Raw genomic sequence first — 15,177 nt, 5'->3', positions numbered from 1 at the left:
ATCTGAGGTGCAGTTAACTCTAATGAACTTATCCTCTGCAGGAGAGGTAACTCTGGGTCTTCCTTTCCTGTGGTGGTCCCAATTAGAGCCAGTTTCATCATAACGCTTGATGTTTTTTGCGACTTTGCTTGATAAACTCAAAGTTCTTGAAATATTGACTGACCTTCATGTCTTAAAGTAATGATGGACTGTAGTTTCTCTTCTTATTTGAGGTCTTGCAATAATATGGATTTGGTCATTTACCAAATAGGGCTATCTTCTGTATACCTCCTACCTTGTCACAACACAACTGATTGGCTCAAACGCATTAAGAAGGAAAGAAATTCCACAAATTAAATTAAGGAGGCACACCTGTTAACTTATAATTTCACATCCAGTGAAATTGCAGAGCGCAAAATTCAAACTACAGAATTATAAATATTTAACTTTCATAAAATCACAAGTGTAATACATCAAAATAAAGCTTCACTTTTTTGTTAATCCAGCCGCTGTGTCAGATTTCAAAAAGGCTTTACGGCGAAAGCACACCATGCGATTATCTGAGGACAGTGCCCCGCATACAAAAGCATGAAAAACATAATTCAACCAGGCAGGTGCGCCACGAAAGTCAGAAATAGCGATATAATAAATGCCTTTACCCTTGATGATGATCTTCTGTTGGCACTCCAAAAGGTTCCAGATATATCACAAATGGTCCTTTTTTTCGATAATGTCCTTTATATCCATAAAGACTCAGTTTAGCTGGCGCGCTTCAGTCAATCCACCCAGTTTCCCTCCATCAAAATGCAGAATCCCAAACGTTACTAATAAACTTTTCTTAACAAGTCAAACAATGTTTATAATCAAACCTTAGGTACCCTAATACGTAAATAAACGATAAAATTTAAGGCGGAGAATCATTAATGACAGAGAACGCGCTCTCTTCCACGTGCTTGGAAACACTATAGCCCAAATAGGAGCCACCTAGAAAAACTACAATTTCTGGCTCATTTTTTCAATAACCAGCATGAAACTCTTTCTGAAGACTGACATCTAGTGGAAGCACTAAACTGCAATCTGGGAGGATTTCGCCTTATAATAAAAGTGACAGCCATTGAAAACAGTGGTAGGCTGAATCTTTTTGAATCTTTCATATGCATATCCTAGCTTCTGGGCCTGAGTAACAGGCAGTTTACTTTTGGCACGCTTTTCATCTGGATGTGAAAATACTGCCCCCTACCCAAGAGGTTAATTGTAATGCATTCCAGGTGATTACTTCACGAAAATGGTTGAGAGAATGCCAAGAGTGTGCAAAGCTGTCATCAAGGCAAAGAGTGGCTACTAAAATATATTTTGGTTGAACACTTTTTTTGGTTACTACATGATTCCATATGTGTTATTTCATAGTTGTGATGTCTTCACTTGTATTCTAACGTCGGTGTTATAGGTCTGAAGTGTCTAATACATATTGTATTCTCCTCTCTACTCCAGACAGTGGTATAGGTCTGGAGAATGGTGTGTTTGTGACAGCCCTCGTCCAGGGGAGTCCTGCTTCCAGAGAGGGATCTCTGACTGTTGGAGACAGACTTATCGCTGTGAGTCCTCCTCCACCACCTCCATTTCTCCTTGTCATTTTCTTCCATCTCCTCATTTTCCTCATACTCTTCATTCCTGTTCTTCTTCCTCTATCGCCCCCTCCTTCTCCACCTCACCTCCTTATCTTCCTCCTCCTGTTTCTACTCCTCCTCTCTTCCAAACTCTACCTCCTCCTTTTCCTTCACCTCCACCTGATTTGACCCCTGTTCCATTTCGGTCTCTAGTGATTTGGTGACAGAAATAATGTTTGCCAGTCATCACTTTACCTGGCAGAATGACCTTCTCTCTAATCATGATCCACCTACTGAATCTGCTGTCATAATCCTCCAGGTCCTTACTGTGAAGTTCTGCTGCTTAGTAAAACCACTGGGCTTAGATATCTCCCAACTCACCTTTTTAATGGCAGATCAAGGCTTGTTTCAAATTGCACCCTATTACCTACACAGAGTACTGTTTTTGACCAGAGCCCATACGGCCAAGGTCGAAACTAATGCGCAATATATTAAATGGGGTGCCAGTTTGGACGCACCCGTTGACACCCTCAACTTTAATAGTGAAGCCTGGCTAGCTGATATGGGACATGATAGCTAAGTGTTGGTGATTAGCAAACATTAGACCAGATGCCTGCAGATGTCAATCATGGTTGTGTATCGTCTTATACCATGTCCTTGTAGTCGTTAATAACTTAATGTAGCAGGTTATATTTCACATATACAGATATGTTTAATTATGTTAGTAAGCGAAGGACTTGAACATGCTGAACCAACAGTGACATATGCAGTCAGTGCACAATTTTGCATATGTCACAGCTGCACTCTTAATGCTCATTACTCCGACTTAGACTAGACTCCCCAGATGGAATAACATGTTTCAAAGAGTACTGTTTTTAATTTTAGGTGTTAAAAGTTCACTAGTCTGATCTCTTTATTTTTTGGGGGGGTGGGCAGCAGGTAGCCTAGCTGTTAGTGTTGGGCCAGTAACTGAAAGGTCGCTGGTTCGATTACCTGAGCCGACAAGGTGAAAAAATCTGACAACGTGCCCTTGAGCAAGGCACTTAACTCTAATTAGCAAGGCTGACCCTGTAAAACAACACATTTCACTACACCTATCGGTATATGTGACAAATTTTGCTCAGGCTTGAATACATTACCTACTTTCCTGTTTCCTCTCCCTGCGCTCCTCTCCTCGCTGCAGTGTTTTATAATTCATCTCAGGCCTATTGTCATGGAAATGTGGGGATTGAGAAAGGAGTGTGGGGGTGTTAAAGTTCTAAGAAGAACCACTGGCCTAGATTTTCTAATAGTATCCCACTGCAGCAGCAGGCAGACTCAAATCTCTGGCACTGAGTTCTTCAGGTGCAGGGGATCTCTATTTGGGGTTAGGGTAGTTGAATTCTCAATCTCTCTTGAAAGCAATACCACCTAGCAAAACTGTATGTGTGTTTTAGAAGGATGTGTGGGAAGTGAATAGTGTGTGTACACTGTTTTTTATGTGTCCTCTGTTTCCCCCAGATCAACGGCATCGCTCTGGACAACAAGTCGGTGACAGAGTGTGAGACACTGCTGAGGAACTGCAGGGACTCTCTCAGCCTCTCTCTCATGAAGGTGAATCTAAACTAGCTCCTCTACTAAACTCCTTGAATGCACACTAGCCTCAAATTAGGCTAAAGACAAGTTCTCCTCCAGTCAATGTGGTGCCACATAATAGCCTTATTTTAACATAGTGCTTTGACTTGAAGGTGAATCTAAACTTCACCGCCCGCTGGCCTCAAATCAGCCTTAATTTAGACTCCAGTTCTCCTGAAGTCCATGTAGTGCCATACACTGCAACACCCTTATTTGATGCTATACCGGGCACTCTTTTTAGGACAGCGACTGACTTCCTCAAGAACAAACATGTTAGATATTACTGCACTGCAGTGACTAGATTCCTGGATAGTGTGAACTTTATTTTTTGGAGGAAAGTTTAGAGTTTAGGAATAAAGGAAATGTGTGTTTACTCGTCTAGTGCTATTCCTAACACCCCCTCTATCTCTGTCCTCTATCCTTTTATGTTCCCAGTTTTTCCCTCACAGTTCGTCAGGCCAGAACATCTTCGACAGCCTGCGCGAGTCATCGTCCAACAGCCGTCTCTCCGAGGTCCACTCCAGGAACAGTCGTAACCTCAAACACAACAGCTCCACACAGACAGACATCTTCTGCCCTGACACAGGTGGTAGTGGGGGAGGTGGTAGTGTCAATGTCCAAGGAGAGAGGAGGAAGAGCAGGGGTGGGGAGGCCGAAGAGGGGATGGGCCTGTACGGGGACGTCAGGAAGCCCTTCTCCACGGGGTCTCTCCACGCCACCACCCTCCGGCCGTCCTCTGACCTCGGTCTGGGTCCCCCGGGCCGCTACGGCCCCAGCGCCTTCCAGGAGTGCTGCTCTGGGTCCCCCTACGCCAAGCCCCCTCCACCCCCCATGACCTATGACCCCTCTAACCCCCCCGACTGCATCACCGTGGAGACCACCCTGGAGAAGAAACACAGCGGCGGTACCTGGCCGAAGATGATCGTAGGCGGGATGTCTGTCGCCGTGGATACGACCACAGCGACGACTCCGACCCAGCTGTCCATCTTCAAGTCACCCAAACAGAGGAAGTCCATCTTCGACACGGACGTCTTCAAACCACGGCCTGAGACTGCTCCCCCGTCTTCCAAGATAGAGTACCTGTTGCCATGTCAGCTGGTGGCCCACTCCCCGCAGCCCTCCAAGACGGAGTCTCTCTCCTCTTCCTCTACGGCCACACCCACCCCTCCTCCGCCGCCTACCCGCAGCGATTCGTTCAAATTCAAACACAAACAGCAGAGCAATTCCGCCTCCGACTGCACGCTCACCTCCGACGGGAGCGTCGGTAAGGGGGAGGCTGTTTCCATAGTTACCGAGGAGGGCCACAGGGAACGAGAGAGGGAACGAGAAAGGGAGAGGGAACGAGACAGAAATGGGAACCACTACTTCCTGGATGGGAAAGTGCTGACATCGAGGAAGTCATGTGATGAGGACATCGGACGCACCAGGGGGGAGGAGCCTGAGGTGAAGAGGCCCCGCCCTAAATCAGCACCAGCTCTCCGACGCAGGATGACCCCTCAGTCCATCACTCTGCCCTCCTTCCAGGTCTGTTTGATGTTAATGTATAGTGCTTTTCACTAAGGCTGGTCACAATAGTCTGAAGTGGCTTCCTCGCTTCTCCTCTCCATATACATTAAAGAACTGAACAGGTGAAGTCATCCTCTAATATGTTGTGTTCACCTACCTAGCCTATGATCAAGGAGAGGAGACAAGAAGTGCATGCCACTTAAGACTACTGAGATGCACCTTATGTCTCATAACACTTAATATAAAAAGAGAAACACCAGCACTGTGGCCTCGCACCCAGCCAGTACTCCAGGGTGATACACGGCAGCCTTTTTGTGGCAGTATTTACAGCCCTTTCTGTGTGTGCCTCGCTACCAGGCTGCCTCAATGGTGATTGATGCCTCTGTACAGAGCTCCAGGCAATATGCAGCCCAGGGCTCAAAGTGCTGAGTCCAGGGGCTGTGGTCTCATCCCAGCACTCTTACACAGCTCCTTCAGTTTACTTCTCATCGTTCTCTTCTTTTTGTTTTTGGTCATTGGACTGTGACTGTGGTCCCACTCTGAATTGGGTCCTTCTTCTTATTCTCCTACTCTTTCTGTTCCTCATCATTAAACCCATTGATTTCTGTATCTGTCAACCATCAGAGCTACTCCAATGACGATCACTCCCCAGAGCCCAAAGAGATGCTTCGCTCCTCTCCCAACCGCTCTCACAGAAACAGTGTGGGCTTCGTCTCCACCGTCTACAACAGTACCCTGCCCGCAAGTGAGTCACTCTCACACAAACACACACTTTCCTCCTTTTTAATAAAAAAAATCTTTAATTTAGCCCCTTTTTCTCTTCGATTTCGATTTGTCTCATTGCTGCAACTCCCTAATGGGCTCAGGGGGCGAAGGTCGAGTCATGTGTCCTCAGAAACATGACCCGCCCAACCGCGCTTCTTAACACCTGCGCGCGTAACCCAGAAACCAGCCGCACCAGTGTGTCGGAGGAAACACCATTCACCTGATGACCAAGGTCAGCCTGCATCCGCCCGGCCTGCCACAAGGATTAGCTGAAAGCGAGATGAGCCAAGTAGTCCCCTGGCCAAACCCTCCCCTAACCCGGATGATGCTGAGACAATTGTGCTCCGCCGTATGGGACTCTCGATCACGGCCGGTTGTGACACTGCCCGGGATCGAACTCGGGTCTGTACTGTGACGCCTCTAACACTGCGATGCAGTGCCCTAGACCGCTGCACTACTCAGGAGGACCCATAACACATTTCTATCTGGAGCCTCTCTAGCCAGTGTGTGTTGCTCCTATTTAACCAGTGTGGTGGTTGTTGTTCTCTAATCAGTGTGTGTGTGTTCTAACAGACTCGGCCCATCGTGGCCTGGCCCCGTGTCCAGCGGTGACCGCAGTGATGAGGAACCCAGTCTACACAGTCCGCAGCCACAGAGTCCACACCAACAACTGTCCCTCTGTCTCCTCCCAGATCTGCCAACACCAGCACAACAACCAACAGCCCAGGTAATTACCCCAGACAGAATAACTACCCTGAAAATCAAGTGGAGCCCAGTCATTCCTCAAGGGGTCAAATGATCGTTTAGTCTAAATTATTGGCTTGAAAATATGACATTGCTTTTAAGTAGGCAAATATTTAGTAGGAAACAACTTGGTCATCATTATGATGAAGGCAATTTTTCTTTATGGCAATGTTGCCTTTAGTAAGGTAAGGTAAGTTAGTTAAAAATACCTTGCAATGCTAATGTTAGCTAGCTGAAATCCGGTGCTCTCCCCTCAATCTTAGCTAGCTAGCTAATGTTATGCTACATCTAAAGTCAATCTGATGACATTACAATGATGACCAAAGGTTCTCCGACTAATTAGTTGCCTCCTTTGGAGATGTCGTGCTGTTTGAGAATGTATTGATTAACACGTTCAGTCGTGCACCGTTCCCTAAGATGACTTTCATAAAAAGACGTTAGTGACGCTATGTTCAACCCATGAATTATGTAGGAAGAGTGTGTGTGTGTGTCAGTCCGCAGCACCAGGGGCGTCTGAGCCTGGACCTGAGCCAAAAACGTCCAGCAGCAGACTACTCCGAGTCCTCGTCACGCAGCAGCCGCACCTCCCATGGTACCAACTCACTACCCTCCAGTGCTCGCCTGGGCCTTGGTCAGTCACCCATGCACGCACGCCACATACACGCGCTCGTGTTATACAAGCGTGCGCACACACACACACACACACACACACACACACACACAAAATACTTATATTATACACACACACACACACACACACACACTGATGGACTTTTCCTCTATTGCATCAGATTCTTCCAGTAATGTCCAGTACCGGAACGAGAGGATAAAGATCCCCTCCACTCCCCGCTACCCTCGATCTATGCTGGGCTCTGACAGAGGTACATGCATGGATGGATCGATGCAAAATTGAACAAACAAATTAGTTAACAAAAATATTGATGGGTGGGTGGATAGACAAATTAATGAATTAACAAATGAGTGGATGGATGAATGAACACATATTAAGATGCCTATTCCCTGAATACTGTACCTCTCGACTAATATTACCTGACTCTGGTCCCAAGGGGACTTTAGAATGCTCATTTTCCACTCAACTAAATAACATTATTCCAAATCAAACAGCTGACTACACTTGTGTTTTCTCTGAGATGTGACAGCCCTGTTAGCAGGTCATTTAAAGGTGCTGTTCTGTAATCTACTGCTGAACAAGCTGGAATCCCCACAGTCATAACACTAAACACAGGGAAACACTTTAACCATATAGATTTTGTGTCCTGGGCCATTAAAGCTGGGGGTTAACATGCTTGTGTCAGGATATTTACAACCTGGTTACCTGTCTGAGAAATGACACTGTAACTATGGACCAATTCTTTCCCTTTCTCACTCTTGCTTTCGCTCTACTACCATGTTTTAACTGTTGTGAGTATTTTAATTGTTTTTACTATGGTTGTAAGAATGACAAACACATTTTCCCTTGGGAATTAATGAAGTACGATCTCATCTTAATATCTCATTTAAAGTCTCTTACCCTCTCTCCCTGCCCCCCCTTTCCAGGCTCCCTGTCACATTCAGAGTGCAGCAGCCCCAGCCTCATCACTCCCCCCCAATCACCTCTGAACCTGGAGACTTCCTCCTTCGCCAGCAGCCAATCACAGAGCTCCATATCCACCCTTCCCAGAATCTCCGTCAGCCCTGTGCCAATTGGAGAGCGGAAAGAGAGGAAAGACCGGTAGGATGGGAAAGACGACAAATGTGCGATAGGGCTGGACGGTCTAAAACATGATGTGGATTGGAGTGTCCCCAGCAGTTTTTTTTAAATTTGCTCTTTTCCACTACTAGCAATCCTGATTCAATTGGTCAAATAATCACCAGGCCCTTTGTTAGCTGTCTGTATCACAACTGGCTGTGATTAGGAGTCCCATAGAGCGACGCAGAATTGTCCCAGCGTCGTCTGGGTTTGGCTGGGGTAGGCCGTCATTGTAAATAAGAATTTGTTCTTAGCTGACTTGCCTAGTTGAATAAAGGTTCAATTAAAGGCAACTCAGTTGGACTAGTACTAGAATAGATTGAATAACACTGGTCTAAAGGAGTACAGGTAGGAAGTGTATGATGCGTTGATTATATATCAGCTATAATGCTCTTGGTATATGCAGTATAAAGGTCAGTTGAGTGTTGCTGTCATTTCTCCTTGTAGCCTGGTCCCAGATCTGTTTGTGCTTTAGCCAACTCCTCTGACCATGCCAGTGGAATGATTACATGTTATTTGTCACATGCGCTGAATACAGCTGGTGTAGACTTTACCATCAAATGCATGCTTACGAGCCTTTCCCAACTATGCAGAGTTTAAAAATGAAATAGTAATGCGAGGAATAAAATAAAATACACAATAATGGAGCTATATACAGGGAGTACCAGATCAATGTGGAGCTAAATACAGGGAGTACCTGTACCAGATCAATGTGGCGCTATATACAGGGACTACCAGTACCAGATCAATGTGAAGCTATATACAGGGAGTACCTGTACCAGATCAATGTGAAGCTATATACAGGGAGTACCAGATCAATGTGGAGCTATATACAGGGAGCACCAGTACCAGATCAATGTGGAGCTATATACAGGGAGTACCTGTACCAGATCAATGTGGAGCTATATACAGGGAGCACCAGTACCAGATCAATGTGGAGCTATATACAGGGAGTACCTGTACCAGATCAATGTGGAGCTATATACAGGGATCACCAGTACCAGATCAATGTGAAGCTATATACAGGGACTCCCAGTACCAGATCAGTGTGGAGCTATATACAGGGAGTACCAGATCAGTGTGGAGGTATATACAGGGAGTACCAGTACCAGGTCAATGTGCAGAGGTACCAGATATTTGAAGTAGGTATGTACATGAAGGCAGGATAAAGTGACTAGTCATCAGGATAGATTATAAAAATAGTAAAATATAGAACAAAGTAGTAGCAGCAGCAGCACATGAGTGTAAAAGTGTGTGTAATGTGTACGTGTGCATGTTTGTGTGTTAGAAGGGTTCGCTAAACACATGCAGAAGGAACCAGGCTATTTTCCTTTTGTAATATTTAGTTTCTTCTTCTCACACCAGACCTGTTTGGCCTCTGCATTTCTCTGTTTTCTTTTACTATCTGTCCTTCCTGTCCACTTCCTGTCTGTTTTTCTCTCGTCCATCTCCTCTCTTGTTTCTTCTCTGCCATGTGTGTAAATGTCTCCAGGTCTCTGCACCGTAACAGGTCTTTTCTGAGGATCCCTCTGGCTGCTAGGCCGAGGTTCTCCTCTCTCAGGAGCCTCAGGTTTGTTGACTGACTGACTGATGGTCTTACTGTTAACATGCTTTGGTGTTGGATAGAAATACTGAAATTAAGATGTAGACACAGGTCCACTTCAGAAACAACTCTTTGCCCCCCCCCCGTCTTGTGATTAGGAGCCAGGAGTTGTTTCCAGGCAGAGCCCATAGAGACTTGGAATGTGTAAAGCATGTGTTGTGTGGTATTTCTCACCCCTGAACAGCAGCTAGGCCTACATCCCACTTCTCAGTTGAACAGGTCAGTGCATGCCAGGTTTACATTAGCCTGCGTTTCACGGAAAAGATCCAGAAAACATCTCAACTATTCCTCTTGAACCGGATTTGATAGATAGACGTGTGCTGCGTCTCAATTGTCACTGACAGTTTAGTGTTTGTATGTTTGGACTTCTATAAATGATGTGGCCACTTGTTTCATGTGTGAAGTCCTCACTGAGGCTGCATACTACTGAATGTCCGTGCCCTTTTGCAGATGGGATGGCATTCTGAGTGTGTTTGGGCCCAATGCTAGTCACCAGGCTGAATGTGAAGATAACGCTATCCACCTCACAACCTCTGGATCTTTTGCTTGTCTTCTCCTTGTAGCACACACACTCTGTTATTTCTATCTGTTGGTTTTTCCTGTGATATGTAATATGTCTCTGTCTTGTGAAAATCAATGTGTGAGTTTCATAGCACCCTAATCCCGATGTAGTGCACTACTTTTGGCAATACCCTCATAGGGGAGATGAGATGCAGCCCTGAAGTTTCTCATCCCTTCCTCCCGTCAGGCCGTACCTGGAGGAACCTCGTAATGTGATTGTTCACAAAGGGGCGGAGCCTCTTGGCATCTCTATCGTCAGCGGCGAGAACGGCGGTATCTTCGTCTCCAAGGTAACCGGAGGCAGCATCGCCCATCAGGCCGGGCTGGAGTACGGCGACCAGCTCCTCGAGGTAACTTACCTTTTCCTGTTTCATTGCGCCTTCCTGCCAGGGTTAAGGGTCATATCCGTTTCAGCTCAGGAGGAAATTATAAATGTGACGATGTAGACTGCAGCCAGTGCAGTCGCATGCACATCTAGACTACACATGCTCCAGTTCCCCCCTCATGGAATCAAACATTACTTTTAGGATTTTTGTAATTTAGCAGTTCTTATCCAGAGTGACCTACAGTCAGCCGTTCATGCCTGAGAATGACAATTGAGAAGTGCTATTTATTTTCAGCAAGTTTTTTCAATAACATCTTGCCTTTCTCTCCTCCTTCATCTCCCCTCCTCCAGTATAATGGTATTAACTTGCGTAATGCCACAGAGCAGCAAGCCAGGCTGATAATTGGTCAGCAGTGTGACACCATCACCATCATGGCTCAGTACAACCCCCACATGTACCAGCTTGGACACCACTCACGCTCCAGGTCATACATACATACATACACACACACACACACACACACACACACACACACACACACACACACACACACACACACACACACACAGCTGGAAAACCATTCACAATCCACATAACTAACCTCTGGGAAGATTTTTTTTTTTTTAAATGAAAGGTAATCAAAGACAAAATGTTACTCATTCATTGTTCAAAAGTGGTGTGGTCGGCCATGCCATTTATGTAAATCCCAAAGTAATCATTTGGAGAAATATACAGGCATCATTTGGCACCTCTATCCCATTTTAAATAGATGGCACCTATCTCTCCCATTCATTTGACTGAGGTATTAAGGTTTCTGTTTCTCTCTCTTTGCGTGTGTAGTTCTCGTCTGGAGCCGGTGAGCAGCCAGTCAACTCCCCATGGCAGTGGAGCCACCACCCCTGACAACCATTCTACTATAGACACTCTGAGTGAACAAGACGAAGGAACACTCACCCCCTCCTCCAAACAGACCACCCCTACAACTAGTCCTCATAGTTTCATCAGGTAACAAACACACCTCTGACTGCTCCAGCCTCTCTAACCTAATGTGTGTTTGTATTGCAGGGGTTGGATACAGCAGAAGACACATTGCCGTTTCGTAAGGATCAGTAAAGTATTACTTCTTCCCTCCCCCTCCAGGATGTTGTCAGAGGGTAGTCGTAAGGTGTGTGAACCACGGGTGGTGACGGTGCGCAGAGCCCAGGGGGCAGAACTGGGGCTGGGGCTGTGTGGAGGGAACCTCCGCGGGGTCTATGTAGAGAGTCTGGAAGAGGACAGCCCTGCTAGGGGAACAGAGGGGCTGCAGCCTGGGGACCTCATACTGGAGGTAGGTTATATATAAACCAGTATGTGCACAGATTTGATTTGATACACTAGGGAGGGTGTTTTGAAAAAATGTTGCTATTCAGATATTTTTTATTTTTGTTGGATATCCGGATATTCAAAATTAGTATCTTTTTTTTAACGTATGTTTTTAACCTGAGCACTGCTGCGCGAGGGAGAGGCTGGCTCCATTGCTTCCGCGGCCTGCAGAGTTTATATGGGGCGGTGTGTGTTGCGAGCAGACAGAGGGAGAGAGCGAGACAAAAAGGACATTTTGCTACAGTCAAGACTAGCTAACTTGTAGCAGTCACAATGTTATTTTATAATAGTGCCTGTCTTGACTGGAGTAGCCTACAGAAGCTAGCTATTTACATACTTTTTAGTATTTTCACTAACCCTAAACCCTTTTCCTAACCGTAACCTCAGTCTCCTAACCTGCTACGAAAAAGTGACTTTGGTATCGAAGTGGCAAGAAAATAGTTTTCCCCCAGCTATAACTAGCAAGGCTAAGGCCATATGCTGCACTTTCTCCCCAACCCCATTCAAATAAAACAGCCTACCTGTTTCTCGTTATAGCCTACTCCTCATTACCCTAACTTTTAATTCCGTTATTTTATTCCATCTTGCATTGCATTAGTGAACGCTCACTCCATTTGCTACGCATTGAGCCGCTTTGATTGGCCAACATTAACAACAAGCTACTCACGTGAAGGTTACCGGTCTTTATTTATGGGGCGCACGGTGCACGTCATAAAAACAACATTGATAAGTTTGTTTCATTAAATGAAAGATTTGAAATGTCATGGTATATCCTTGTATGTAAGAATGTCACATGGATATTTTCATTTAATTTAGATAAAGCCTTTTCAGTGTTAATCAGTTTAAATTAGGCGAAATATTTTTTTTATTCCCGTTCAGATATTTCGAATAGTCGTGCACATCCTTAACACACACACACACAGATTGTATAATAACCTTTTTCTAAGTGAACAATTTGCACCCTGCAGTATCTCTTCCATAGCTCATTACCACTCCTCCTGCCTGTCTTTGTTCCTTCATCGATTGCCCCTCTCTTTCGCTATCATGACATACTGTGGTCGATCTAACTCATACTATCCCATTCCTGGCATGCTCCCTCCCTGTCCCAATAAGCTCTGTTCTCCAAACAGACCTAGAGCTTTTTCATCAGGACAGAACACGCAGTAGAGCTTTCACCTTTCATCCCCCTGGCAATTCTCCTCATCTTCTGTCATCATCCTCCTCCCCCCCAGAATTAATCAATGGTCGGACACTTCATACAGCCAAGGGGTTTCCCTCCTCCTCCTTTCCTCTTCTCTCTCTCTGTCTCGTGCACGCTCACACTCTCGATCTCCTTCTTTTCGTTCTAATTTGTTACGGTTGAAATTTGAACGTTTGTTTTCATTTGTTTGTGTAATGTAAGTACCCCAGTGAAGGCGATTTTGTAAATTCAAACTCTCTCTCTCTTAGTATGGGTCAGTAAACATGAAGAACAAGACAGTGGAGGAGGTGTATGTAGAGATGCTGAAGCCAGCGGATGCGGTCACTCTCAAAGTCCAACAACGACAGGACGACTTCAACATTGTCAAAGACACACCGGGTGACGGCTTCTATATCAGGTACACACACATATCCTGTCCCCAAAGTGCCTGTTTTTCTGATTCCCGCTATGCGATCTACTGTACCTCCATGCACCTCCACTTCTATGCCTTCAGAAAGTATTCTGTCCAAATGCACTTTCTCTTCATCTAAAGCAATTAGGTCCCACATCCAGGAGGACCATCCACCATCTCTCTCCCTAGATATACTATCTATCATACAGCAGGGTTGGTTTACCTGCGGACAGACCGAGGAGACTCTCTTCATTGGGCCCAGGATAAATGCCCTTGTAGAGAGTGTGTGCGCAAGCGCTGTCACTTTGCATCAATGTAGGCTCAAGGCAGACTGAGACAGACCATACAGTGAATGAAGAGTAGGGGGAAGTCTGTTGGTAAGTGCAGCTGTTTGTTGTTAGAAGTTTGTAGAAAGCTGAGAGGTTGTGTCCCAAATGGCACCCTATTCCCTATACAGTACCCATTAAAAAAAATATATATAAACCAGGCCTCATTGGGCTCTGGTCAAAGGTAGTGCACTATATAAGGAATAGGGTGCCATTTGGGACTCAATCGGAGTCTCTGCATGGCAGCCTCAGTCACTAGTCATACAGGCTGGGTCGTGATGTCAGCGACACTAAATATGCACACAGCCCCACAGATACACTTCAAAAGAGTTACGGGGCTCCAACCATACTGGGTGCAGGTTTGCACACACTGAACACGCATGCGCACACACACACTTAACCCTCTCTTCCTTCCTCTCCCTCACTCTTTCTTCTTACCCTCCTTACCCCCTCCCGCCATCTCTCCAGAGCACTTTATGAGCGGATAGTGGAGGCAGAGCTGGACCTGAGTTTTAAGAAGGATGACATCCTGTATGTGGATGATACTCTACCAAAGGGCTGCTTTGGCACCTGGATGGCCTGGCAGCTGGATGAGAATGCACAGCAGATCCAGAGAGGACAGATACCTAGCAAATACATGTGAGACACACTCAGACATGCAGACACACACACACACACACACACACACACACACACACACACACACACACACACACACACACACACACACACACACACACACGTGTCATGGCTCTTTCGTAATTGTATTGTGTCTCTGTGTGCCTATGTCTGTGCAGGATGGACCAGGAGTTCTACCGTAGACACAGTATGACAGAGCTGAAAGACGACAAGGACAGTAAGAGCCTCTCTGCCGCCGCCAGGCGATCCTTCTTCAGGAGGAAGCACAAACACAAACGAAGCGGTTCCAAAGATGGCAAGGAACTGGTGGCTCTGGACGCCATTAGCACAGACTCCATACCATTCCTAGAGGGTGAGGGGACACACACCTTTACATGGATAGAGAATCGGGCTGGAGTATAACTACCTAGAGGCTAGGTGTAACTGATTTTGGTATTGGGCATTTGTGTGTGTGTGACCATGTATATGTGTGTCTCACTCCCTCTCAGACTGTGTGAGCCTGGCGTACCAGCGGGTCCAGAGGGTAGAGTGTGCGTCTCCCAGGCCGGTTCTGATCCTCGGTCCTCTCTCAGACCCCGTCAAGGACATGCTGGTCAAAGAGTCCCCCGGGAAGTTCTGCAGATGTGTCCTGGGTGAGCAAAGTACAACATAGTACCACAATATGATACTAATAATACATTACAACGGCGTACATAAGTATCTACAAAATAGGGCTACCCCAACTTGCCGACTGAGCGCAATTCACTCACGACAGATTTTTTTAAGTCCTAGAGAACGTGTTCCAAATGGCACCCTATTCCCTA

At 45.9% G+C, this 15,177-nt stretch overlaps 1 protein-coding gene across 6 annotated transcripts in view; it reads left to right on the top strand.

Moving 5' to 3' along the window:
* dlg5a (discs, large homolog 5a (Drosophila)) overlaps positions 1–15,177 on the top strand; it is a 63,079-nt gene that overhangs the window by 32,707 nt on the left and 15,195 nt on the right. For 3 of the 6 annotated variants that reach the window (XM_055928915.1, XM_055928898.1, XM_055928941.1), the window contains exons 15-31: positions 1,471–1,574; positions 3,087–3,179; positions 3,636–4,724; positions 5,331–5,451; positions 6,045–6,198; positions 6,710–6,846; positions 7,007–7,096; positions 7,773–7,947; positions 9,458–9,535; positions 10,317–10,479; positions 10,806–10,939; positions 11,296–11,460; positions 11,596–11,782; positions 13,267–13,415; positions 14,204–14,374; positions 14,533–14,726; positions 14,863–15,006. In XM_055928915.1, coding sequence (XP_055784890.1) covers positions 1,471–1,574; positions 3,087–3,179; positions 3,636–4,724; positions 5,331–5,451; positions 6,045–6,198; positions 6,710–6,846; positions 7,007–7,096; positions 7,773–7,947; positions 9,458–9,535; positions 10,317–10,479; positions 10,806–10,939; positions 11,296–11,460; positions 11,596–11,782; positions 13,267–13,415; positions 14,204–14,374; positions 14,533–14,726; positions 14,863–15,006 — 3,348 coding nt within the window. The remainder of the gene's footprint in view (positions 1–1,470; positions 1,575–3,086; positions 3,180–3,635; positions 4,725–5,330; positions 5,452–6,044; positions 6,199–6,709; positions 6,847–7,006; positions 7,097–7,772; positions 7,948–9,457; positions 9,536–10,316; positions 10,480–10,805; positions 10,940–11,295; positions 11,461–11,595; positions 11,783–13,266; positions 13,416–14,203; positions 14,375–14,532; positions 14,727–14,862; positions 15,007–15,177) is intronic. The other 3 variants (XM_055928923.1, XM_055928906.1, XM_055928933.1) reach the window with 3 other exon arrangements.

This window comes from Salvelinus fontinalis, chromosome 1, assembly GCF_029448725.1.
Source record: "Salvelinus fontinalis isolate EN_2023a chromosome 1, ASM2944872v1, whole genome shotgun sequence".
Classification (NCBI taxonomy): domain Eukaryota; kingdom Metazoa; phylum Chordata; class Actinopteri; order Salmoniformes; family Salmonidae; genus Salvelinus; species Salvelinus fontinalis.
Note: the sequence above shows the minus strand (reverse complement) of the source record. Positions and strands in the feature narration are given on the sequence as shown.